Source organism: Corythoichthys intestinalis, chromosome 10 (assembly GCF_030265065.1).
Source record: "Corythoichthys intestinalis isolate RoL2023-P3 chromosome 10, ASM3026506v1, whole genome shotgun sequence".
NCBI classification, from domain to species: domain Eukaryota; kingdom Metazoa; phylum Chordata; class Actinopteri; order Syngnathiformes; family Syngnathidae; genus Corythoichthys; species Corythoichthys intestinalis.
The window spans coordinates 47523514-47550781 of record NC_080404.1 but is presented as its reverse complement, the minus strand read 5'-3'; the positions used below and the strand labels follow the sequence as shown (position 1 = coordinate 47550781).

The following is a 27268-nucleotide window of genomic DNA, read 5'->3' as shown; positions in this document are numbered from 1 at the left end:
GCACAACACATGGCTGAAACATATAAACTTTTAATTGAAATCTTCAATTATTTCAAGTACTATGAATTTTGTTATAATCAGAACTAAAATTAGTAAGATCACAGTTTTGGCTGATTTCCCAACAAATACAAAGTTCTGTAAACAAGTTTTGTTTTTTGTTTTTTTCTTGCACAAAACACAACAAACGCCTCCCCATTCTGCTATACACATCTCTCAATTGCTTTACACTTTTCTGTGACAATCCCAGCCAGAATATCTCAACAAATGGGGTCCACTATCCATGTTAGGCCAGTGTATGACTCATTTTGAGATTAACTATACAGGCTTTTTTTTTCATGAACATCTGAATGAACATAGACAAATATTTCTTATCATTTGACCAATATCTTGAATTGTAAAATGAATAAATAACTCTGGCGCTGTTGATTTAGTAATTACTTATGAATTATTCAGTGTCATTTCACAAGGTATTTCGGGCTATTGCGTTAAAAGTGCGTACTTTGTTCACATCTGCGACCTTCAGGCTGTACTCTGGTGCCGTGAGAGAAGCTCCCATTGCCACGCTTCTGTTCCTGCAAGGCAATGGAAACAACATTTTACACTAAATCTGACAACAGTACAAAATAATATGTGGAAAAAAAGTCTCTATGTTCAAATTTTAAGAAACTAAGGCAGCAGAGGAAGAATAACCAGTCAGAGACAGACAGCATTACAGATTGTTGTGCCCTTCCAGACACACATGCGCAGCCACGAACTACTCTATTAGATAAGGCTCCGGAAGCTTTGCTCAACTGTTTGAATACCCACCTTTGGAAATTAAAATCCTTTATTTACTAACAGCTGACCCTATGTCTATTGCAAACAGAAGCACCACAAAGTGACCTCATGCAGACTTAACCAATTAATCACCATTTCTGCTAGACTGCTATGGTTTTCACCTCTGTTTGACTTTCAGTTAATGAATGTTGTGCATTCCCCCTGAATATATTGCTATTTACTAGGGGTGTAACGGGACACAAAAATCTCGGTTCGGTACGTACCTCGGTTTTGAGGTCACAGTTCGGTTCATTTTCGGTACAGTAAGAAAACAAAATGCAAAATATAAATGCTAGTTCATTACACACTTTTGGGCTTTCAACAATAGGAACAGTAGCCTATACAAAGCTAGAATTCTGCTCAAAAAGTAGCGGGTATTTAAAGTAGGGGTGTCAAAAGATTAACATTTTTAATCGAGTTAATTACAGCTCAAAAATTAATCGTAAGTAATCGCAATTAATCGCAATTCAAACCATCTATAAAATATGCCATATTTTTCTGTCAATTATTGTTGGAATGGAAAGATAAGACCGAGATGGATATATACAGTGCCTTGCAAAAGTATTCGGCCCCCTTGATTCTTGCAACCTTTCGCCACATTTCAGGCTTCAAACATAAAGATATGAAATTTAATTTTTTTGTCAAGAATCAACAACAAGTGGGACACAATCGTGAAGTGGAACAACATTTATTGGATAATTTAAACTTTTTTAACAAATAAAAAACTGAAAAATGGGGTGTGCAATATTATTCGGCCCCTTTACTTTCAGTGCAGCAAACTCACTCCAGAAGTTCAGTGAGGATCTCTGAATGATCCAATGTTGTCCTAAATGACCGATGATGATAAATAGAATCCACCTGTATGTTATCAAGTCTCCGTATAAATGCACCTGCTCTGTGATAGTCTCAGGGTTCTGTTTAAAGTGCAGAGAGCATTATGAAAACCAAGGAACACACCAGGCAGGTCCGAGATACTGTTGTGGAGAAGTTTAAAGCCGGATTTGGATACAAAAAGATTTCCCAAGCTTTAAACATCTCAAGGAGCACTGTGCAAGCCATCATATTGAAATGGAAGGAGCATCAGACCACTGCAAATCTACCAAGACCCGGCCGTCCTTCCAAACTTTCTTCTCAAACAAGGAGAAAACTGATCAGAGATGCAGCCAAGAGGCCCATGATCACTCTGGATGAACTACAGAGATCTACAGCTGAGGTGGGAGTCTGTCCATAGGACAACAATCAGTTGTACACTGCACAAATCTGGCCTTTATGGAAGAGTGGCAAGAAGAAAGCCATTTCTCAAAGATATCCATAAAAAGTCTTGTTTAAAGTTTGCCACAAGCCACCTGGGAGACACGCCAAACATGTGGAAGAAGGTGCTCTGGTCAGATGAAACCAAAATTGAACTTTTTGGCCACAATGCAAAACGATATGTTTGGCGTAAAAGCAACACAGCTCATCACCCTGAACACACCATCCCCACTGTCAAACATGGTGGTGGCAGCATCATGGTTTGGGCCTGCTTTTCTTCAGCAGGGACAGGGAAGATGGTTAAAATTGACGGGAAGATGGATGCAGCCAAATACAGGGACATTCTGGAAGAAAACCTGTTGGTATCTGCACAAGACCTGAGACTGGGACGGAGATTTATCTTCCAATAGGACAATGATCCAAAACATAAAGCCAAATCTACAATGGAATGGTTCAAAAATAAACGTATCCAGGTGTTAGAATGGCCAAGTCAAAGTCCAAACCTGAATCCAATCGAGAATCTGTGGAAAGAGCTGAAGACTGCTGTTCACAAACACTCTCCATCCCCATCCAACCTCACTGAGCTCGAGCTGTTTTGCAAGGAAGAATGGGCAAGAATGTCAGTCTCTCGATGTGCAAAACTGATAGAAACATACCCCAAGCGACTTGCAGCTGTAATTGGAGCAAAAGGTGGCGCTACAAAGTATTAACGCAAGGGGGACGAATAATATTGCACGCCCCACTTTTCAGTTTTTTATTTGTTAAAAAAGTTTAAATTATCCAATAAATGTTGTTCCACTTCACGATTGTGTCCCACTCTTTGTTGATTCTTGACAAAAAATTAAAATTTTATATCTTTATGTTTGAAGCCTGAAATGTGGCGAAAGGTTGCAAGGTTCAAGGGGGCCGAATACTTTTGCAAGGCACTGTACATTCAACATACGGTACATAAGTACTGTATTTCTTTATTATAACAATAAATCAACAAGATGGCATTACCATTATTAACATTCTGTTAAAGCGATCCATGGATAGAAAGACTTGTAGGCCTTAAAAGATAAATAAAAATAATAAACAAAATATATAAATAAATAAAATATATAAATATTTATAAAAATTTATAGAAAATAAATAAAAGATAATAACTAGTACAAGTTATAGAAATGTTTCTTCATGTTTTCGTTTTAATAAAATTTGTAAAATTTTCAATCAAAAAATAAACTAGTAGCCCGCCATTGTTGATGTCAATAATTATTTACACAATGCTCATGGATGCTGAAGCCTATAAAATCAGTCGCACCCAAGCGCCAGCAGAGGGCGGCAAAACTCTGAAAAACACAACAAGTACACCTTTCACTTTGCTGTCCTTTTAATATGTTTGAGCGGGGCATTTGTGCGTGAATTGCGTCAAATATTTTAACAGGATTAATTTAAAAAATTAATTACCGCTCGTTAACGTGTTAATTTTGACAGTCCTAATTTAAAGATAATAATCCAACAACAATTTGCCTTTCAGACCCCGCGTATTGGTCAGCTTTCTTTCTGAAAGAAAGAAGAAAAAAGAAATCCTGTGCTAAAGAGAAAAGCAATCCCAATGATGAAGATTTTAACATGAATTTTACAAATGAAATGCCTCAATGATTTTTTTTTTCTCTTATGAACGGTTTTCAAAAGCTTTATTGGTGGATTTTCTGAAGTTAAAGCGCCACACAGAAATTCATAAATTTAATTGTGTAAGCAGGATCTGTGTAATATTCATATTGTTTAATTATAGGTCTTTTAGCTCATTTCAATTTATTTTATTTAAATGGGATATTATTTATTTTATTATGTGTTTGTACTTTACAAATGGTATTTCAAATGCTATGTAGTATTCATTTATATTGTATAACTTTAGTTCCTATGTGAATATTAGTTCCTACTTGTTTTGTTGTGGTAGGATGGCTTTGTATTGAACATGGGGTCGTGTTGGTTATTATTATAGCAGAGAAGACAACTGTAAATCAACAAAGACAAGTCAAATGTCCCCCGATCTACCACTCAAGAGATCTGATGGACTCAAAAAGTGGGTTACGATTGCATATTAGTTTGAAAATCGACCGGATCCACCATGTTTTTACAAGTGTGACTTACGGTCTGCTAGCTTGTAGTATTGACGCAGGAGGGCCGCGTCTCGCGTCAAATAATATCGCCTTGAGCCGCTTCTTGTACGCGTCTAACACGCGGCCGCACTGCGACTGGTGTGCATTGGCTGATTGACTTTAACAGCCGCGTTTCACTGCGTTCTCGCGGCGGCCACGTTGTCGCACCGTTGACGTTTCTGGGTTATACTGTCCTATCGTGTTGGTCCTCATTATAGTAGAGAAGACGGAGTAAATATTATCTACACAAAGAAACTGTTACCCGATCGACTCACAGCCAAGAAAAGTAAGGGTTACATTACGTCAGAAACTCGTTCGGTACGCGTCCGTTCCGAACTGAGCACCAAGTACTGAAACGGTTCAATACGAAATCATGTACCGTTACACCCTTACTATTTACTAAAGATACAAATAAACAAACCTAAATTTCATGGCAGAATCTCTACTGGAACGAGCAGAGCAGTGAAACTCTTGAGCACCAGATCCCTCGAGGATTCTTTGCAGATTTCGTTCTGTGATGCCACCACCTGCATAAATGAGATTAAATTGCAACCCTGACTAAAAATATATATTTAAAAGTCATACAAACTACCTTAAAAAAGAAAAAAAAAAACGCTAACCTGGCATGATGATAATTCTACCCTTAGCCTGGAAGGGAAGAAAATCACAAGTTAGCATGCAGGTACAGTATGATACCGTTGAGGACATACAATTGCTCAGTAGAAGATCAATGCGAGGTGCACTTAAAATGAAATACAAGCAGACTTCATTAGCAGATTAAAATTTTAAGTTGCGGAGGATGGTCTGTGCTGCGAAATGGGCATTTGGAGACCAGTTTCCACCTAGGACACTGTTGTCTGTGTGCTCAATGCGTAGGTTGAGGTTTTATGAAAAGACGATGTGCATCTTTGATGGTTATTGTTGGCAATTCATATCCTGTTCTTTTTGAGAACAGGAAAATGAAACTTGTTGCATTTGGACAACATGGAGGTTTTTGTGCCAAAGCTTGACACTTGCCCAGTGCTGTCTGCAAGCACAGACCCTCGCTGTGCTGGTACTTGGTGCCCATAAATTAATCAAAAAAAAAAAAAAGTATGCTGTGTGTTGCGCAGCACGATAAGAAACTCATGTTGCATACAGTGGGGCAAATAAGTATTTAATCAACCACTAATTGTGCAAGGCCTGTAATTGGCAACATGGGTAAACCTCAACTATGAGAGACAGAATGTGGGAAAAAACCCAGAAATCACATTGTTTGATTTTTAAAGAATTTATTTGCAAATCATGGTGGAAAATAAGTATTTGGTCAATACCAAAAGTTCATCTCAATACTTTGTTATGTTCCCTTTGTTGGCAATAAAGGAGGCCAAACGTTTTCTGTAACTCTTCACAAGCTTTTCACACACTGTTGCTGGAATTTTGGCCCATTCCTCCATGCAGATCTCCTCTAGAGCAGTGATGTCTTGGGGCTGTCGTTGGGCAACACGGACTTTCAACTCGCTCCACAGATTTTCTATGGGGTTGAGATCTGGAGATGCCCTTGCTGATGGAAGGCGATTTTATCTCAAAATTTCTTGATACATGGCCCCATTCATTCTTTCCTTTACACAGATCAGTCGTCCTGGTCCCTTTGCAGAAAAACAGCCCCAAAGCATGATGTTTCCACCCCCATGCTTCACAGTGGGTATGGTGTTCTTCGGATGCAATTCAGTATTCTTTCTTCTCCAAACACGAGAACCTGTGTTTCTACCAAAAAGTTCTATTTTGCTTTCATCTGACCATAACACATTCTCCCAGTCCTCTTCTGGATCATTCAAATGCTCTCTAGCAACGTGTAATGGCTTCAGCAGGGGGACACGTCTGGCAGTGCAGGATTTGAGTCCCTGGCGGCGCATTGTGTTACTGATAGTAGCCTTTGTTACTGTGGTCCCAGCTCTCTGCAAGTCATTCACTAGGTCCTCCCGTGTGGTTGTGGGATTTTTGCTCACCGTTCTTGTTATCATTTTGACACCACGGGGTGAGCTCTTGCATGGAGTCCCAGAACGAGGGAGATTATCAGTGGTCTTTTATGTCTTCCGTTTTCTAATAATTGCTCCCACAGTTGATTTCTTTCCACCAAGTGTTTTACCTATTGCAGATTAAGTCTTCACAGCCTGGTGCAGGTCTTCAATTTTGTTTCTGGTGTCCTTCGACAGCTCTTTGGGCTTGGCCGTAGTGGAGTTTGGAGTGTGACTGACTGAGCTTGTGGACAGATGTCTTTTATACCGATAATGAGTTAAAACAGGTGCCATTAATACAGGTAACGAGTGGAGCCTCGTTAGAAAAAGTTAGCCCTCTTTGACAGCCAGAAATCTTGCTTGTTTGTAGGTGACCAAATACTTATTTTCCACTCTAATTTGGAAATAAATTCTTTAAAAATCAAACAATGTGATTTTCTGCTTTTTTTTTTCCACATTCTGTCTCTCATGGTTGAGGCTTACCCATATTGACAATTACAGGCCTCTCTAATCTTTTCAAGTAGAAGAACTTGCACAATTGGTGGTTGACTAAATACTTATTTGCCCCACTGTATATTGCTACAGAGATCATGAGCACAGTCCACGAAAATAGGGCCCTTGATGTTAAACTTTTTCTCTATATCAATTGTCAAAATTTAGGGAAAAACGACAAGGTACATGAGCTTTCTGGCATTACCACTGTATATGCTCTATAGCAGTGTTTTTCAACCTTTTCGGAGTCACGGCACGTTTTTACATTGGAAAAAATCTTGTGGCACACAACAAACAAAAAATGTTCCAAAATGACTTTCCGTACAGTCTATTATTTAATCATAATATAATTTCTCAATATTTATACTTTACTCAGTATATTTGATGGAATGTGAAACATAATGGAGTAGGTTTCGTGTCATCCCTGGTAAAATAAATCCGAATGAAACCTAGCTTTCATTGTATTGCCTTGCCTTTGAGCTCTCCGTCTTTGCTTTTTCTTCTTATTTTTTTTTTTTAAACACAACTCATAATAGACCTTCATCTGGGTCAGAATCTTGTCCATGGCTCAGTTTGGATTTCAAAGTTGCCCTTTTCAAAAATCATCCATCACTGCCACCACAACTTCTGTGTGCATCACAAGGAAGGTTGTTGGTCGTGTGCAGGCAAGCGTGGTAATTGCTCCACTTCCATTCAAGAACTGCTTGGAATTATAGCCATTAGCCACCTTGCTGTCCGCGACAATGTGGACCCCAGCAAATCTACTTACTTCATTCGATTAGACTCGTCAAGTGTCGATATGCACGAAAGTATCCTTTCCATTTTAACCATATGTGACAGCCGTCAATCCTCCCCATGCGTTTTATTCCAACACATTGTCCAGGACAGATAGGTGACTGATGGCTAGAAATCCAGGCAGTTTTTGAACGTGACACGAGCAATAACTCGCTCGCCTGCACACGACCAGGTAAAAAAAAAAACGATATTGGATAAATTCTCGTGGCACACCTGACGATGTCTCATGTCACACTAGTGTGCCGCGGCTACATAACTGAGAGACTTGAGCCTGTAACTACCCAATGTAATTGCAAGCTAGTTAATTCATAAGACATTTCCAATTTTCTGTATCGCGACTTTAATAATGGGATTATTACTGCAAAAGTTATCCTTTGATTGACTGTTGACCAATCCTGGTTGTTTCCCTCGCTCTCAAGGTATGCTGGGATAGACATCAACTCACCTATGCCTCTAATGAGTGGATCGATGGCTAATCACAGTTTAACAATTCAACGGGTTGATTCTACTCCTATTATTTTCCTTACAAAGGTCAAGTATGGTAGTATTTCAGGTTCAACTGCACTCCAATTTGTTCTTACTTGCTCTACCAGGCGCTTAATTAGTGGTAGTCCCTCCAATGCAGAGCTATCACAGCCGCTGGTCAGCACACGCTGAAAACCCAATGACACAAGTGTCTCCAGGGCAACAGCTACATCACAGACCATGTCAAAAGCTGGAGGATATAAAACAGTGAAGCAATATTTGATTTTCATGAGCACTATAGTCTTTATGGCTGTAATTTTAAAATGTGGTCTAAATATTGGCTTTTGAGAAATACACAATTGAGTGCAGTACCTCGGTGGAAGGTGACGGGTAAAGGACGAGCAGCAGCTGAAGAGAAATGGAGAAACTTTCATTATTAAAAAGTCCTGTTTTAATAAATGATTTATTTATATATATTTTTTAAACTACAGGTCTAGTATTACTTCTATTTAGCTCAGGGATGTAAAAACTATTGTGTATGATAGATACAAGTCAAAAACATCCATTAAGCTATACAATTCTTAAACAAAGAGACTTTTTATCACAGAAATGCACAAGCATTCCCTTCTGGATTCAGGATGTTATCCCCATAAATTTGTGAGTTTCTCAAGATGCTGTGCCTGCCTGGTAGGTTAACTTAAGCCTCTAAATTGTCCAGAATATGAATAAGGATGATTGTAGGTAGATCCCAGAGGTTGCGCTAGACTTTTTCGTTGTCTGTCATTTTGACTGACAGGGTCATAAAAATCCGGTCATAATCTATTTTTACCTGTCACTTAAATTTTTAAAATGTTAATAATGACATATTCAATAGTATTTAGTTTTCATTCATCTTTAATTAATGTTCTGTCCAAACAAGCTTAACAGAGAATCCACACCGCGCCATCACACATCAAGCAGCTGTGCGTTATTAGCGCCTAGCTTGCCTTGAACACGGCTTTTTAGGAAGGGTCGGACTTGACAAGTCATAAAAAAAAATAAAAATAAGGGTTTGAGGATAAGCCTGAGAATGATCGGTTTTCTCTCTGCTCCATATAAGCAATATTTCAACATTGCTTACACGGCCGAGAGCCAGGGCAAACTGCTCGTATGTGTGTGTGACATGAACGAACAGTGCGTGCATGCTATCGATCCAGATACTTTGAATATAAACCTGTACAGGGATAATTTATGCCTGTTATTTGTGTCCTCTTTTTAATAAGCAAAATATGATATCCCTGGAATGACGGATGACAGCCAGCATGTGTGATTGTATGGTCATTTGTTTTGATGCTTCTGCGCATGCGGGTCGTCTTGCTCAGCGCATGTCGGACTGCGAATTAGTGCGCAGATATGACAAAAAATCGGATTCGTGCTTTAAGACCTGTAGTATGAACGTAGCCATAGGCTTGTTGCTGTTAAAAAGAGGACACAAATAACAGGCATATATAATCCCCGTTTAGGCTTATATTCAAAGTATATGGATCGATAGCATGCACGCACTGTTCGTGCATGTCACACACACATACGAGCAGTTTGCCCCGACTCTCAGCCGTGTAAGCAATGTTGAAATATTGCTTATATGGAGCAGAGAGAAAACCGATCATTCTCAGGCTTATCCTCAAACCTATTTTTATTTTTTTATGACTGTTGTCAAGTCCGACCTTCCTAAAAAGCCGTGTTCAAGACAAGCTAGGCGCTAATAACGCACTGCTGCAGCGCTACCGTAGCTACCGTACCGTCTCTCGCTTTTTGATGACGTAATTGCTGCATTAAATCCGATTTGCGGGACTGGACAGTACAGACCGCCGCGACAGTCTGGAAAAATGTGGCCCAAAACGGATTTAGACCACATGCGAAAGTGACCCAGATCGGATTTGAAATGGTCCCGTTCTATGCGACTTGTCACGTTCAGACCGTCAAGTTAATGCCTCACTCGAGTCGGAAAAACACGAAAAAATCGGATTCGTGCATTAAGACCTGTAGTATGAACGTAGCCTTAGTTCGGACGCTCAGTTGCCTTGACATTTTTCTGAGTAAGGCCAACGATGTCATGCATCAAGAGAGACAATAGCTAATTAATATGCTCACTCGCCACCCAGTGGTCTGGGGTGTGAATTGCAACCTGTCAAAATGACGGATGGACTTCAGTTTTTTCCGTCACCGTTTTAAAAAACCGGTCAACGACGGAAAATATTCGGTTAACGCGACCCCTGGTAGGTCCTATGATTTACTGATGATCACTCTGTTGTGATAGTCCTCATTTGCTGTCATAGCAAGCCTGAGGACAGGTGCTATAAAAAATGGATGTGTGAATGCTTGTAATACAATGTATAATAAATGTCTAACAAATTATATCAATTATAAATTATACAGGCACACAATACCCAGAAATTCCATACAGAGCTCCTTATCCACCTGTCCATCTTCTGTCAAGAATCCCAGCACAAATCCATCAGCCCCGTGGTCCTTCATCACCTCCACATCTTTCATCATGACTTCCACTTCCCGGTCTGAGTAAAGGAAGTCACCACCACGAGGACGAATCATCACATAGACTGGGATTTTTACACATCTTTTTACAATCTGCAGCAGGCCTGCAAATAGATGAATTATATATTTGCCACTCAACTTAGAATCATACATTTCTCAATAGAATCGGCTCACCAAGACTGGGAGTGAGGCCTCCCTCCATAAGACTACAACACAGCTCAAGTCGACCAGCACCTGTCAGAAGACAAATTTTAAGCTGTATCAATAAAGAGGTTAGAACAGCAAGCAATCACTGTGGGGAAAATTCACTGTCTACGTGAATGCATTAAGAGTTCAGTTCACAAGCTTTATAATGAAGTAGTTTAGTTCATAATTGTACAAAGAAAAAAGTTTCTCATAGTTATTTTTTTCGGCCTAATGTGTTGCTGTCAACTATGCTACTTTGCAATTCTTTGTAAATGCATAATTTTCTATCTTGTCTGCCCCCCCCCTCAAATTTAAAATTTAAAAAACTATCAGAACTACAATCATACTGGTGAAGTATGAGTAAGTCCAAAAGTGTGCTTGCCCAAGGCAAGCACAATTCTTGATTCTAGGGATACCTTATTAATTGCCAAAACATTTGGCGAGTGGTTGTTAATAAAAGTTTGTTCAAATACACATTGGTTAAATTGGTAGTTGATAAATAATACGTTAATGGATAATGAAAAGGGGATGAAAAATACAGTATATCCAACAATTTAAGCAACATTTGGTAACTTTTCAGCTTTGGTCGATTTTAGCGACGCCAGTGGGCATAAGTGGTAGCGTTTTGCCTTATGGAAGACTGCGTTTCCCATGAGGACCAGCGCTGCATTTCCCAAGAGGACCAGCACACACCCGCATGGTGTCGTAAAATTATGATGGTCGCCTGCAGATAGATTAAACAGCGTTTTTGTTTCCGGCAGCTGTGTGAAGGATGAAAAGTAATAAGGTAATAAATCCAGTTGTGGCTAAAGAATAGCATATGACGATTAGCATAGCAGCCGTGTGGTTAACTCCCCCACCCCACTCGAACTCGTCAGCGTTGACGAGTTCGGTTAGGGGGAGGAGGGCGTTACACCAGCGAGCAAAAGCCGGGCCAATGTTTATTCTTGAGTATCCTTTTATCTTGGTAGCCTCTCTTTGTTTTTTTTTTTCGTTCTAGGACAAAACTTTTGGTCTCTGTTGCTCTGCCATCTCTGCAGAATTCACGCGAAAGCGTTGGCATCGATTTCTGTCTTTATAATGAATGGGGAAAGGGGGGAAGTGACGTATGCCGTAAAGAAGTCAGCACATTTGTATTTTTTGTGTGTGCGGCAGGGTTCCTGCCACCCTCCTCGAAGTTAATTAGTTCCGGTGAAAGTGATACAGACCCATCAAGAAATAAAAGAGGTGTCATTCAACTAGTTGACAGGTGACAATTCGATAAGATAATTATTAATGGTTTTTAAATATCTGCTTTTACCAATGAAAGCTCATAAAAAAGTATTGATTGCTATAATAGGATGTTCCATGATTGATTGCAGTAAGAGACATTTGTGATTTGTTATTGATAACTATAGACATGTTTAGCTCTTGATAGAACTGCCTTGTCATTCTGTCAATCTGGGGCATTTCAGAAACCATATTGAAGCATTTTATTACTTGCCAAATGCTATTGCTTCATGAAATGTAATTGATGAGATAATTATTAAGATGTTTAATATATAATTGCTCTAATCAATAGCTGCTCGCAATGAAGAAATGCTTATTTCTGCTCGCAATGAAGAAATGCTTTTGCTCATTGTTGATTACCAAGAAGGAATGTTTTTCTTAAAGAACCCTTGAAGACTTTTGCCTTCTCCAGGGCAGAGACAACAACAGAGAAAGTTTTGCTTTGCTGGAATGTGCTGACACACATGTATTAATCCCACCTACTTGCATACACATACAGTATATAGCCCAAAAATTCATAGAGGTGTTGCCCGCTTGGCTCTCCATCCTTTTAAGGTTGACACTCTCTCTTGTTGCTAGGGCCATCCCAAATAAAAGAGAGGTAGAACAATTGCGGAAGCTGTACAGTTTCCCCTCCTTCTCCTTGCAAGCTTTTCAACTCAATTGAGTGCCTTCTCTCCTTATTTTGGGTAATACCATAAATGTCTACCTCAGGATTCATATTAGAACTTGACAAATCTATGAAAATATTGTATAAAGGTTGAAAAGTTACATAGTGTTGCTTTAACATTGTTAATTATAATGTTTACATTTGTAATGTTGTGAATGGTGTATAACATCTCCAGTAATAGTAATAAGAGTGCCACAAATAATTCTTATTCTGAAATATCCTTGAGAGCTGCTTAAAAAAAATCCACCAAATGCTGTTTTGTGTACCAGCAAGACCAGTCCCAAAACACAGCAAATCCATCGCTAGATTTAAAAAAAAAAAAATAATTTTTTTTTTGTACTGGTCTTGCAGGTACTGAAACCATCATATGCTGGATTTCTGAAAAAGAAACAAATCCGTTGCTGCATTTGTGTTTTTTGGTGCTGGTCTTGCTGGTACAGAAACCAGCATGTGCTGGACTTCACAACAATTTAGTCACTTTTATTGTGAAGATAAAAAGGATGGTAACTGGTAAGTAGCGTAAAAAATGTCTTGTTCACATCTTTCGTAAACTAATACAGAGTTCAAGTTGTCAAAATGATCAATTAAACACACTGCCGTTCCCTTAAGTACAATGAAGCTCTATGTAGTTATGAAGAGTTATTCATAACACACAGGGGCGGACTGGGACTAAAAAGCAGCCCTGGACTTTGACTCAGCCCAGCCCATAAGAATCGCTATACGAAGGGAAACACAGACCCCATAGGGGGGTCCGGGAACATGCCCCTCCCGGGAGAATTTTTTTTTTTTTTTTTTTTTTACATTTTATTGTAAAATGCACCAATTTCGTGCACTTTGAGAGAAAAATGAAGAAAATGTGTCTAGACTGTGACTGTCTGACTACGGGCGCTCAAAGTACTGCAAGGCTGAACTGGAGTTGGATTCATTTTCTGTACTAGCTCTATGATCAACCTGAATAAACAAATGAAAGAATTTATTTTTCAAAGCAAGTTTTATGTATCCAATTGATTATAATATATCTCTATAGATCTCTGTCTATAAAATGACTTCATTGTTTATGCCATAATTCAGTGGTCTCCAAACTATTCCACATAGGGCTGCGGCGGGCGCAGGATTTCATTCCAACAAAACAAGACAAAACCTCTGCACCAATCTGGTGTCTTACAAGTGTAATCAGTTGATTGCAGTCAGGTGCTGCTTGTTTTAGCAGAAACTTCATTGGTTAAACTGTCGGTACTCGATCGGTTAAAACAAAAACCAGGCCCCACAGCGGCCCTTGAGGACCGGTTTGGAGACCCCTGCCATAATTAATCTTGCCATACAAATAATAAATTTCAATGAAAATACAATACACATTTCAAGACAAATCCTGTATACATAAACTTCATTGGAAAGTATTAACCAGAAAACAAAACGATATATAAATGATTAATAATGTATATAACATCAATTTAACTACCTAAACTTTAAAGTAAAACCATTCATTTTATTAATATTTTGTTATATTTCTTCTGAATTAATATTGCTATGCTGCGTGTGCATACATTGTTTTACGGCTAAAATATTTTTTCTTAGGAGAGGGATAGTAGGACTAGCATACTGTAACTTGACACGATTGCAAACGGGTACATCGACTAGCTGGCACTAAACCTTTAATTGTCATTTATTTGATTTAAAATGTAGCTACCTGATGGATAACAATTGCCAGTTTACAGAGCAAGTAACCCTCTTCATCCCAATTTACTTGCCCTGCGCTTGTCTGGGGAACTTCCAACAGTTTATCGTTGCCCCCTCCCTCTTCTTTTCTCTCTCCCAGCACCGTCTGCACGTCAGAGCGGCTGCAGCTCCCTCTCACCATCGCCGGGAGCTGAGCTGTTGTTACCCGACGTGGCCGTTGCAGCCAGACTGCTGCTTGCGAAAATATTTGTCGATTTATGACATTTTAATGCTTCACTCTCCAGTTTCTTTAATTTTTTCTCTCTAACCTTCTCCGCGCCACCCTGCTCTTTTCAGTTTTTTGCCACCACCATTCATATTGTGCATTAACACTCGTCGCTATTTTGCTTCCACAAGGAAGGAACCAATGAAGGCTTATGGGGGGCCTATGGGGAAAGGCTACTCTGTGCTTTCGTCGTTCCTAGTCTATCAGATTGGCGGTGAAAAACCAGGCGCATTGCTGCCACCTGTCGGATTGGATGCGAACTGTCGATAATCAGAGGATAGGGGGGATAAAAACAGTGATGCATAATGAATGGCGGCCGCCGGCCGTCCAGGGCACCGGCCGTTCTGTGATCCTCCAGAACCCACAGATTACCAGTCCGCCCCTGATAACACAGCTAAAAAAAAAAATTAAAAAAAAACTAAAAAAAAAACACCTTCGCTCTAGTTCCACTTGCCCCGATACCCAGGAGTTGGGTTGGACTCCATGTCTATAAATGAAGGGAATACGAAATCTTTAGCGTTACTTTAGATAAATTTACTACCAACCTCCTTGCTCCGCGTTGACGGCAGACTCTACGGAGTCCACACACACCTCCATGAGAAAGGATTCTGCCATAATGTTGTTGTTGTAGTTTCTGGATATGAAAACAAACAGACAGGGACACACACAACAAGAGGCCCTCGTTAATTTCTTATCTGTAATACAGAATTTCATGTGTTGCGTACAGCTACCTGTAAAGCGGACACAATAACATTGAAGTTAATAATGGTGTGTGCGTGTGTGTATGTAGCTAAATTAAGCTAACAACCATTACTGAGGGCTAGCCTATTATTGTGTGTTAACTTTATTACATACGGTAGCGTCGGTAGGGCGAATCGTCAGTCAATGGTTCAAGTCTGCCGAAGCCCGAAAGAGTGAAACCGCCTTTGCGGTGTACGCTAAAATTTAAAACGGTTTATAACCGCAACCTAGAGTGAGGGCTGGGGAAAAAAAAAACAAGTAGCTTTGTTTATTATTAATTATAAAAAATGTGTTGGAGAAATATCTGCGCTTTTTCTGCGATTAATTTTAACAATTTAAAAAGTCATCTCACAGGAAGTGACGTCAGGGGTTCAGAGTTGACAACCATGGTTGAATAAATGCTTTCATAACAACATTGATAGCGGTGCGCTTGGTCTGTCTTTGTAGATATTAGGAGGGAAATCATGTTTATTATTTCGGTAAGGACAGCGTTGTTAAATGGATGCAGACGAGCCGGAGGAGGAACTCAGTACAGTAATGTAAGTTGAGACCGATAGCTGCTGCTAGCCTATCAGGGAGTTGTGGAAAAAGGTCGAACTTACGACTTAATGGGGAGTAGGTAACAGTAGTATTTTCATGCTATCGATGCTTTAAAATATTTTTTGTGTGAGGTGGAAGGTCTATTTTATGCACGAAATCCATAGATAGCCGTAATTTAAATCATGCCTGTGTGTGTTTTATTCATGGACATGGTGCACAGTTACGACAGTGTCTGGCGAGAAGGGGTCGTAGTACCATCGCTGCCGAAGCAGGCACTTCATCCATCCCATCAGCAGCCGCAGCCAGTGTCCCCAATGCAGCGACAAACAGGATAGTAGGTCGCTGGTTACTTGGATGCAGTGGGCTTGTTGTTGGTGCTGTTGTTCTTGGTGGCGTCACAAGGTAAAAAAAAATGAAATAATAATGTTATTGTTATTGATTTGATTCATGTATTTGCTGAATTAATCAGACTAACAGAATCAGGCCTCTCCATGGTTGACTGGCATCTGGTGCGAGAGATGAAGCCCCCTCAATCGCAGGCAGAGTGGGAGGCTGAGTTTTCAAAGTACCAGCAGTTTCCAGAATTCAAAATGTAAGATTGGATTTTTCTGTTCTTTTTAAACACACTTGTAAATGTAAACCGAAATCACACTATGCTGTTTCAAGTGAGAGTCTAATTTAGCCATTCCACAACAATCCATGTTTAATATATTTACCGTAATTTTTGGACTATAAACCACCACCCACCAAATTTACCACGAAAACGGCATTTGTTCATAGATAAGCCAAACCAGACTAAAAACCGCAACTGTCCTCTCTGTATTACGGGATATTTACACCAAAAGATATTAACCGGTAACACTTGGACAGCAGCGTCATAAGACTGTCATAAGACCGTTATAATTATGACATGACAGTGCCATGCGCATTAATGGATGCTTATGACAGATGTCATATAGTGTTATCTGGCAAATTATCTCACTTTTGAATAAATGTAAAAGATTTTAGCTGGACCTTAATGGAGTTAGTGTCATCTGGCAAATTTTGTAACTTAATGACACGGTCATGTCATAATTATGATGGTCTTATGACAGTCTTAAGACACCGCTGTCAAATACAGTATTACCTATTAACCCAAATAAACAAAAAAGCTATGGTCTATGAACTGTAGGATTCAGAATTAGGAAAAAAAGTGGCAGCTTATAGTAAAAAAATTAGGGACTTTAACTGAATTTCCTCTCTCTCTAGGATAAGCGGTACAGAAAAGTCACGAATGAATGAATGAATGACATATACTACCTGCATGTACAGCACTGTGCTAACGGAGCTGTTATTAGCATTATCTTAGTCAAACCTGAAAACAGTGAATTTTGATCAAATTGATGGTAATTTTTCAGATTATTTTCATAATTTTACACAGAAAACAGTCTATTGTCATTTTACCCGTCTATGAACATTATTGCCATAACTAGACCTGTTCATACAATGCACATTTTGGTCAGCAGAAGGCAGCCAAAATGTGCTGACTTTTTACATTGATTCCATTTGCTAAAGTAGTACCACCAATCAGCTTCAAGATGTCCATATGGCTTCACCAGCCAACCGTATGCGTGTTATGTATGTAAAACAATAGAAATTAGCTAGGCATACAATACACACAGACTACACAATTACCCTAATTTAATATACAGCAGTTTTAAAAGCCACGCCCCTCACAATTACTATTACCGGTAGATATTTAGTAGTCTTTTAATACGTATTTAAGCTACCTGCTTTTTACTTGATTTTATTAGGGCTTTCAAAGGTGTGGGGCTGTGTTTCTTTGCTTAGGGAAACAAAACACGAGGTGGGGCTTTTCCCCCCGTGTTGTTGATTTATTCTTTTTAATGAAGCTGACCTGTCTCTAAATTATCATTCTGATTGTCGTATATTTGTGTAATAGATTATTACCTGCAGGATATTGTCAAATCTGTTAGCTTGTCTGTATTTTCAGCTAGGGCTGCAGCTATTGATTATTGTAGCAGTCGATTAATCTATCAACTATTTAGTTCGAATAATCGAGTAGTCGGATTAGGAGCATATAATGCGTTGCAGAATAAATTTAAGGAGATGTCAAACAAAAGCTTCCTAAGATTGCACTTTCAAAAGAGCTTTAAATGCGAATACAAAATAAATTCCAGAGTATTTCTTCGAACTATGCACCTATGCATTTAAAAAGCAATTAAAATACCTGAAGCTCTTAGCACAACAAGAGAACAATTGGCTAACTTGCATAGCAAAAATCCGCTAGCTGATATTCTATAAAATGCTGACTTTATTTATTTATTTTTACAATGCTCTTAACAAATCATTCAAACACGTAATGCCACAAAAACGGCTAAATATAGCTATAAACTACACTACGAATGCATATTTTTTTTTTTTTTTTTTTTAAACTTATGTTGGTCTTAACAGGGAGCAGCTGGATTTTGCCATGTTAAATGAGTTATGTCATATTCACTGTTACCACTAGAGGGCAGTGTATCCACCCTAATCATTAAAACTAAATGCAAACATTTTCAAAAGAAATGATTACAACACCTTTCTAATTAAACGAATGCCGTACTCGAGGAGCAAAATTGATTTGAAGCTTTTTTTCTACTCGAATTACTCAATTGATTAATCATTGCAGCACTATTTAAAGATGTAAGTTATTTATGAGAGTCGCTGAATGGGAATATTGTTTTATGCAATTGATAGATTTATAGGTAGATTTTCTTCAAATATTTTGCAGAATGTTGGACTTTTGGAACGTTTGACTTGGGAAGTTCAACTTTAAACATGACATCTTTTTGTCCTCTCAGAATGAACCACAGCATGACTCTGCCTGAGTTTAAGTTCATCTTCTACATGGAGTGGGGTCATCGTATGTGGGGCAGGCTGGTGGGACTGGCTTACATTCTCCCTACCGTGTACTTCTGGAAGAAAGGCTACTTCACGCGCTCCATGAAGGGAAAAGTGTTGGGGCTTTGCGGATTTGTGTTCTTTCAGGTGACTTGCGCGTTATGCAATCAATTACGTTAGCTCAGTCACTGCCATTGACAGCAATAGAAGTCCTATCAATTGTGACTCCAATGTAGCTGTCTGTAAATGGCAGTCAATGAGATAAAGATGTTCACCCCAGATAATTGTTTGTGTACTATTAGGGCCTATTGGGTTGGTACATGGTCAAAAGTGGTCTGGAGGAGAAGCCAGAGTCGCATGACATTCCTCGCGTCAGCCAGTATCGACTAAGTGCTCACCTTGGTTCTGCCTTGCTCCTTTACTGTGCAAGCCTGTGGACTGGCCTTACATTACTGCTGCCCACTTACAAGGTTCAGCCTTATTTATACACGTCTATTGTATTGTTTCATTTACTAATAATTAACTCTGTTCTTCGCAAGTTGGTGGAAACTAAACGCCTCATGCAGCTTCGGAGGTTCGCCAAGGGAACAGGTGGACTCGTCTTCCTCACAGCTCTTTCAGGTCAGTTTAGGAGAAGCCTGTTAGTGTGTTGGCCTCCTACCACCTCAAATTTAGCTCATTTAAAAAAGAGAACAAACATCGCCCAGGACCGCACAGCACACAAGTACTTACCTATATAATTAGAAAAAGGCACACATTGTGAATATGTAACGGAAACGCATTTCTATCTGGTTGTCATCATGTTTTAGCCAAGAAATGTTTTTAGCTTGTTACCTCGTCATCGTCATGAAAAAATATTCGACTAAATATTTTAGTTATCGTTAGAGGTGTGCGAAATTTCCGATTCTTAGAGTATTTGCGATTCGGCCGTGGAAGATTCGAGAACGATTCACAAACATCCAAATTCTGATTATTGAATTATACCAGGTAAAGCGGAACTAAAACACAGTCAGCGCGGTCTTCGGGACGCAATGAGGAACGGACTGAGAGTAAATATCGTGTTCAACTCATGCCGCTCGATAAAAAAACAATAATACCTGACTGCGACCGACAGCCGCTACAAACTCACGGCCGCAATAATGCTACGGTAGATATCACATATATGTAGAACTAGATGCGAAATGACGAACAACGGCGGCTTTAGAACATGTATAGAGAACTAGATGCAAAATGACAGACTTGCCGGCGTTAGTAAACAGCCGCCATCTTAAAGCAGTAGACTTCTCTGGAAGGCTCTGTTTTAGCGAACCTAATTAACTTTTTCATCTAAAATGTTCCTAAATCGGCAAAATCTTGACTTGAATCTATCTTTAAATGATGAAACAGTTTTAAAACTGTCACTTCGAAAGTTAACAGAAGGGAAATTATGGAATAACGGGAGCAATTTAAACAACTTAACGGTTGATTCACAACATTATTTTTAATTTATTAATTAATTAACATTAATTGAATGTTGTTTAAAGCTGCTGATACAAAATGGGGACTTGTTTTATTTACTGTTTTTAACTGTTAACTTGATACTGAAATAGTAGTTTGGTTTATCCTGAGAGGATTTTTGAACAATTTTGGAACTCATGTACGAAACATTAAAAGCAGGTGGAGGGGGGAGTGCATCAATAATCGAATCGTAGCCTCTGAATCGTAATCAAAATCTAATCGAATCATTAGGTGCCCAAAGATTCCCACCTTTAGTTATCGTCACTGTCGACGAAAATAACAATACTTGAATAAAATACAAATATTTTGTTTGCAGGTGCTTTTGTGGCCGGTTTGGATGCTGGTCTAGTTTATAACTCCTTCCCTAAGATGGGAGAACGCTGGATCCCTGATGACCTGCTGGCCTTTTCTCCCACCCTCAAGAACTTCTTTGAGAATCCAACGACGGTGCAGTTTGACCACAGGATCTTAGTAAGTCACACTACTCGGGAATTATTAACAAAACTGCCTGCCTGATATTTATTTCTTTTTTATTTTAGGCAGTCTCCTCTTTGACAGCCATCACTGGGCTGTATCTGTTCTCCAGAAGGATGGTACTACCAAGAAGAGCTAAGATAGCCATCAGCCTACTCACCGCAATGGCATACGGACAGGTAGGCTCGCGCTGCACATGTCAAGTCACTTATCAAAGTTAGCACTTAAACTTTCTAGTCAACCTATTTCACTTGCAAATGCAAGTTATTGCCGAAAAAATTTTAAGTATACAGAACTTCTGGGAAGCAAGCAGAACTTAAAATTGTATGTAAATTACACTTAAGTATATATTTTGTGTGATTATATGCAGACGTGTTACATTTACTAGAGTAACTTTTTGAGACAAATATACTTCTAACAGTAATTTTACCACGTCATACTTTTTACTTGAGTAAATTTGTGAAGAAGAAGCGGTACTCTTACTCCGCCACATTGGGCTGCAACTAGGGCTGCAGCTATCGAATATTTTATAAGTCGATTAATCGACGGACTAGTTAGTTCTAATAATCGAGTAATCGGATAAGGAACTTGAAAAATTACCTGAGCTGAGCCTCAAACGATATATATTTTTTTAAATTGAGGATTTTTGTACAACAAAAGAACAATTGGCTAATTTACATAGAAAAAGTCTGCTAGCTTAAATGCTACGAAATGCTAAAGTTTTTTTTACAATGCTCTTAACAAATGGTCCAGACACATATTCCTACAAAAAACGGCTAAATATACCTATAAACCAAATTATGAATGCATTAAAAAAACATTAGCTCAAACAAAAACTAAGCTTACGTTGGTCTTAACAGGGAGGGGTTGGATTCAGCCATGTGAAAAGAGGCAGACCAGAAGGCAGTGTATCCTCCCTAATCAATAAACCTAAATGCAAACACTTTCAAAATAAACCATTACAACGCCACTATAATTAAACGAATACTCGAAGCAACAAAATTTAATTCAAATATTTTTTTAATCGATTAATTGCTGAAGCACTAGCTGCAACTAATGATTATTTTCATAATCAATTAATCGGACGATTAATTACTCGTCATTTCTTTCAATTACCTTCACAATTTACCTTAAAGTTGTTTTGACATCTTGTAAATGGCAAAGAAGGCAAATTGCATCACTATTTACTTCAACTGTATCGATTATCAAATTCGTTGGCAACTAATTTATTAATCGATTAGTTGTTGCAGCCTTATTGAGAAGGTAGTTTAGACAGTAATATGTCTGAAAATTGGCAAAAATGTGAATTGTTTTCCAAAGTAAAAGCAGATTTTTGTTCATATTCTACTTCGACTTAAAATATAACAAAGAAATCTGATATTTAAAACTGAGAAGTTATATATGTATGTATGTATAATGATTTCAAGGATTTAGAAAAGTTTAAGGTGAAGAATGACCTAAACGTGTAATCGGTTATCAAAATAGTTGTCGATTAATCGATTAATTGTTGCACATCTACTTTTTACCTCTCTTGACTTCATTTTTGCCAGCACAGTGGCTCATCCAGTCTCAAAAAACAGACGCAGCAACAATAATCACATGACTCCATTATTCCAAGTAGACGTAACAATACATTTACATCACCACCACACACAAGCTTGCAGTCGAATCTTATGATCACGTCTAACATCACAACAAGTGGCTTCTTTAAAGCACCGTAAAAAGTATTTCAGATCAAGTGCTGACGTCAAAATAAAAGTGCAGATTTCAAACGCTCTCCTAGTTTTTATTTGGCACCAATGGACCACGGAAAAGCATAGAAACGATTTAGTTTCATGGTGGAAAATGTGTTTAACCACTAGAGGACAGTCATGCTCTTGGGACGGGTGATTTTCATTTCTATTTTTTTCAGTCTCATCCAATAGGTTATAGTATAATAATAACAGTTCATATAGATTAGCTTGTGCTTAGAAAAAACTTGCTATTGTTTTAAAAATAAATAAGACGTTATAAGGAATTTCTCAGTACTTGTAGTTTTTTCATCGAATACTTTGTACTTGTACTTGAGTAATATTTTGAAGTAACGCTACTCTTACAATTTTTGGCTACTCTCCCTCTGATTATACACACATATATATATATATATATATATATATATATTTATGTAAACGGTTGCCAGCGCACTCTTGAGGGTATCACTAGTAGGGCTGCAGCTATCGAATATTTTAGTAATCGAGTAATCGACTGAAAATTCTATCGAGTAATCGGATAAAACATTTTTTTTTTTTTTTTAAGGTAAAGAGCAATTATAAATATACATGAGAAAAAAAGACATTTAATCCAATATTGAACCATTTTCAGTCAATGTCTTACTTTCCGATGTACATTGTTTAAAACAGCTAACAATTGCATCTCAGATGTGACTAGAAAAAAAAAAATCACTGCTTTCACTCAAAAAACTTAAAATCTTATTAAAAAAAAAAAAAAATCTTACCTAAAAATGTAATTACGCTTGATAACAAACATCACTTGAAAGCTATGTGTTTTTCCCTTGTGTTTCAATTGAATTTCCATTTGTGTCAAGGTATTTTTAAGTTCTAGTTAGTTAGTTTTAAGTTAGTCTAAACTCCAAGTCCTGATAGGATTTTGAGTTTTTGCAGTGTTCAAAATAAATGTATAATACCTGCTGTATTGGAGCACATTAGGGGACCAGTGCTACTTGGTGTTTTATTCAGCAATGACTACTGAGCTAAAACTGACAGTTAGCTTTATTATGTTTTAATTTTACACTCTCATCACTCTTCAGCGCTTTTTTTACTGATTAAATAAAGCCTGTATGTAAGACACATTAGCAACGCATCGACAGTCATCATAATCAATAGAAACCTAGCCCTCCGAAGGGCTAACGTTACTTGAGCGAGTGACAGTAACGTTATATTTGTTAGCGCTGAGAAGTCTACTGCTTAAAGATGGCGGCTCTTTACTAACGCTGACCAGACGCGGCCGAGTCTGTCATTTTGCATCTAGTTCTAAATGCATGCGATATCTATGAGACGCATCGGACATCACCTGCTACCACACTAGCATCATGCGGGCGTAGTTTTTAGCAACGTAGGCGTAGTTTATAGCGGCTGTAGGCTACAGTAAGTTTTTTTTAATTTTTTTTTATTGCTTCTTCCTCTACGCATGTGACATCAGCGCGTTGTCCCGCATTAAAAGTAGTCCGGGCAAAACGTGATGCTTAGAACTGGCAAAATTAAACGATTCCTCGAGGTGAATAAAATTACTCAGATCAGTTTTTAAACTCGAGTTATCCGAGTTGCTCGAGTATTGGTTTCAGCTTTAATCACGAGTAAGGCAAGGTAATTTTAAATTATCACAATTTAACATCTTAAGTTCAGTTTTGTCAGGAATGTAAGTTCTATCTCAAAGCTTGTTAATTTATGTTAGCACAACTCATTAACTGTTAACTTGATGAGTTATAAAAACTCAAAAATATTTTAGAGGAAAATACTTTTTTTTTTTTTTTTTTTTTTTTTTTTTTAAACACAGTATAAGAACTGAAATGTTTTATCCTTTTTTTCATTCTTAAGGTTGCCCTGGGAATCAGCACTCTCTTATTGTATGTGCCCACACCACTGGCAGCAACTCACCAATCTGGATCTGTGGCGCTGCTCTCATTGGCCATTTGGGTTCTGGCCGAGCTTCGTAAGATGCCCAAATAGTGATGGGTACGTCATCCTGGATAAGACACTTATATAACCTGAGAAAGTCATCGGTTTATTTGAAAATAAAGCCATCAAGTAAACAGTCACCTGGAACGTCGATGCACACAATCTTCACTATTTCTTCCAACAGTGGACTTTGCTAAAATATATAAAAAAAAACATTTCTGTTTATGAACCCGACACCGACATGCAATTAAATGTAGAGTAGTAGTTGGGAACTATTGTATAAAATGTATATTTAAATCATGAACCACTTTGTGCTGACAATATGGTGAAAAAGTTATGGATATTTGTATCTTTCTTCTTGTGTGCTTTCAATAAATTGTACAGTCTAAAATAACGAGTCCAGGTTGCATAGTAACTGAATTTTATTTTCTGTACAAAATATACATATTTAGAATAACTATTTAGAGGCTCGCTAACGAAAGTGGGTACAACAGGTTAGTAGATTTCATTATTCTAGACAACATACAGTACATGCGGAAGATGGGCAAGTTTGACTTGTGAGCGGTGATTAATGGTAAAGGACCAATCAGTCAAACCACTGATGGTGGGGGAAAAAAGTGCTAAAATGAATGTTAACATTTTTGAAGTGCAAAAACGGAACTCACCATCCCTCACAGAAAAGTTATTATTGCTGTCTCTGTTGTCTTCCATGCACTTGGATGTATTGTACTTTGGATTTGTGAATAAGCAGGTTGTAAAATAATGTAAAAGTTACCAGGTAGAATATTTTTCCTCTTACGAGGTCTCTTATTGGCCTTCAGGTTACATGAGGTCTTTATTCCTACACGGATGTCATGGATTTTTTCCCTTGGTGTTCCAAATAATAATAGCAAGATGGAGAGGGGTTGTTTTTGGTGTTAAAAATAAAAATAAGTTGAGGTGTTTCTCTTGTGCACTAGACAGACATGTTTTTTTTTTCTCCCCCAAATTTACAATGTGGCCTAATTTGGGGGGAGTTTTCAAAGTGTGGGGCAGTGAATTTCATCTAATTTGCCTCAAGCCAAAGCAGGATTGCGATATACAGTGGAACCTCCATTGAAAAAGTCACTTTATTCACCCTGTGAATGAAATTTAGTACTGTGTTTGTTGCAATATGAAACTACCATCATAACTGGAGGCAAAATTTTTACTCACATTTTAACATTCTTAACTGTCATCCACATCTGAACCGGAACAAAAAGTACTCCCTGTCTGTAGATGCCTTACAGATATACAGAGAGGAAAATGGAGGCAGTGATACCGTTACAGGTAGTCCCCGGGTTACGATGGAGCCGACATATGCGATTTTGACTTTACGACGCCTGAGTCTCGTCGGTTTTCTTTTTAATGTTTACTTTTGTTTTGTGATGCATGCTTTTATTTTGGCGCAAGAAGCACGCGCATGTACAGACCACCCGTGCACGCACACACGCGCAATGAGCAGCCGAGTGACAGAGGTGACAGCCTGCGCGCACATTTTTTGCTTGTTAAGCATCCAGAGGCAACTGCTGTATATAACCCGTTTTGTACTGTTTATTGTGCGCTTTCATTTGTGGTCGAATTCTTGGGGCGAGTTTATGGGATTGTTTTTGGAATGAGCGGACGCTAACTGATACATGCTAATAGTTTTTATTGCTGTATCAGCAGCTACTTGTGAACGCAAATTTCAATTGCTGTTATTCAGGATGAGACTGATTTAATTACATTTTATTTTAGTTTCATTCTGCAAGTTTCAATGTCATGAGCAGCTTGAATAAAGTCAGCAAACCACACAGACGTCTGATATCATCATTCCGGAGCTTAGCTGACTGTCTAGCTAGGACTTAGCTCCAGCCTCTTGGCGAGGGCAGTACAATGACGTATAATACACTGCTGGCCAAAAGTATTGGCATCCCTGCAATTCTGTCAGATAATGCTCAATTTCTCCCAGAAAATGATTGCAATTAGAAATGCTTTGGTAGTAATATCTTCATTTATTTTGCTTGCAATGAAAAAATACAGGAAAAAAAAAAAAAAAAAGCATTATTATTTTACACAAAATTCCAAAAATGCGCCGGACAAAAGTAGTGGCACCCTCAGCCCAACACTTGGTAGCACAACCTATAGACGAAATAACTTCGAACAAACGCTTCTGGTATCAATCAATGAGTTTCTTACAATGATCTGCTGGAATTTTAGACCATTCTTCTTTAGCCAACCGCTCCAGGTATCTGAAATTTGAAGGGTGCCTTCCCCAAAATGACATTTTCAGATCTCTACACAGCCGTTCTAAGGGGGGGTCTCTAGTGCTTTCTCTCAATCCATTTTAACGATCTCTGAGGGAAACCCAGCTTTTTCACACTGGGCCCTACATTATGCTGCAAAATTTGTTGGTAGTCTTCAGACTTCATAATGCTATGCACACAGTCAAGCAGTCCAGTGCCAGAGGCAGAAAAGCAACCCCAAAACATCAGGGAACCCCTGCTATGTTTGCCTGTGGGGACCGTGTTTTATTCTTTGAAGGTCTCATTTTTTTCACTATAAACTCTTATGTTGATGCCTTTTCCCAAAAAGCTCTACTTTGGCCTCATCTGACCAGAGAACATTCTTCCAAAACATTTTTGGATTCCTCAGATAAGTTTTGGCAAACTCCAGCCTGGCTTTTTTATGTCTCTGGGTCAGAAATGGGGTCTTCCTGGGTATCCTACCATAGAGTCCCTTTTTCATTCAGACGCCGACGTATAGTGCTGGTTGAAACTGTTGTACCCTTGGACTGCAGGACAGCTTGAATTTGTTTGGATGTTAGTCGAGGTTCTTTATCCACCATCTGCATGGCCTGGCACGGCCAGACTGTTCTCCCTGTGTTTTTCAAACACTGAGAGTGT

At 38.6% G+C, this 27268-nt stretch overlaps 2 protein-coding genes across 3 annotated transcripts; one reads left to right on the top strand and one right to left on the bottom strand.

Annotated features, from left to right (window-relative positions):
• On the bottom strand, positions 1 to 15611 carry cutc (cutC copper transporter homolog (E. coli)). Of its 2 annotated transcripts, none has more exons than XM_057848236.1 (9): positions 15412 to 15611; positions 15102 to 15190; positions 10664 to 10723; positions 10384 to 10593; positions 8330 to 8365; positions 8074 to 8207; positions 4829 to 4856; positions 4630 to 4735; positions 1 to 572 (listed from the first exon to the last, which is right to left on the bottom strand). In XM_057848236.1, the coding sequence occupies exons 2-9, from the start codon at positions 15169 to 15171 to the stop codon at positions 461 to 463; spliced, it is 756 nt and encodes a 251-aa protein (XP_057704219.1). In that variant the 5' UTR covers positions 15172 to 15190; positions 15412 to 15611; the 3' UTR covers positions 1 to 460. The 2 variants fall into 2 exon arrangements, with proteins under 2 accessions (XP_057704219.1, XP_057704218.1); XM_057848235.1 differs by having other exon boundaries at positions 2 to 572; positions 15288 to 15436.
• A 37-nt stretch (positions 15612 to 15648) lies between these two features.
• On the top strand, positions 15649 to 26113 carry LOC130922945 (cytochrome c oxidase assembly protein COX15 homolog). The gene is made up of 9 exons (XM_057848233.1): positions 15649 to 15836; positions 16058 to 16239; positions 16307 to 16429; positions 18681 to 18867; positions 19023 to 19190; positions 19260 to 19341; positions 20534 to 20688; positions 20757 to 20870; positions 24285 to 26113. Exons 1-9 carry the CDS (start codon positions 15762 to 15764, stop codon positions 24414 to 24416), a joined length of 1218 nt encoding a protein of 405 aa, XP_057704216.1. The 5' UTR covers positions 15649 to 15761; the 3' UTR covers positions 24417 to 26113.
• Positions 26114 to 27268: the final 1155 nt, after the last annotated feature.

Coding starts and splice junctions, on each gene's coding strand:
- cutc (XM_057848235.1), bottom strand. CDS start 15,310: ATGTTATTGTGTCCGCTTTACAG. Junction 10,724..15,101: donor CGTCAACGCGGAGCAAGGAG/GTTGGTAGTAAA, acceptor GTCTTCTGACAG/GTGCTGGTCGACTTGAGCTG. Junction 10,594..10,663: donor AGGCCTCACTCCCAGTCTTG/GTGAGCCGATTC, acceptor ATCTATTTGCAG/GCCTGCTGCAGATTGTAAAA.
- LOC130922945 (XM_057848233.1), top strand. CDS start 15,762: ATGTTTATTATTTCGGTAAGGACAGCGTTGTTAAATGGATGCAGACGA. Junction 16,240..16,306: donor GTTCTTGGTGGCGTCACAAG/GTAAAAAAAAAT, acceptor TGAATTAATCAG/ACTAACAGAATCAGGCCTCT. Junction 20,871..24,284: donor CCGCAATGGCATACGGACAG/GTAGGCTCGCGC, acceptor TTCATTCTTAAG/GTTGCCCTGGGAATCAGCAC.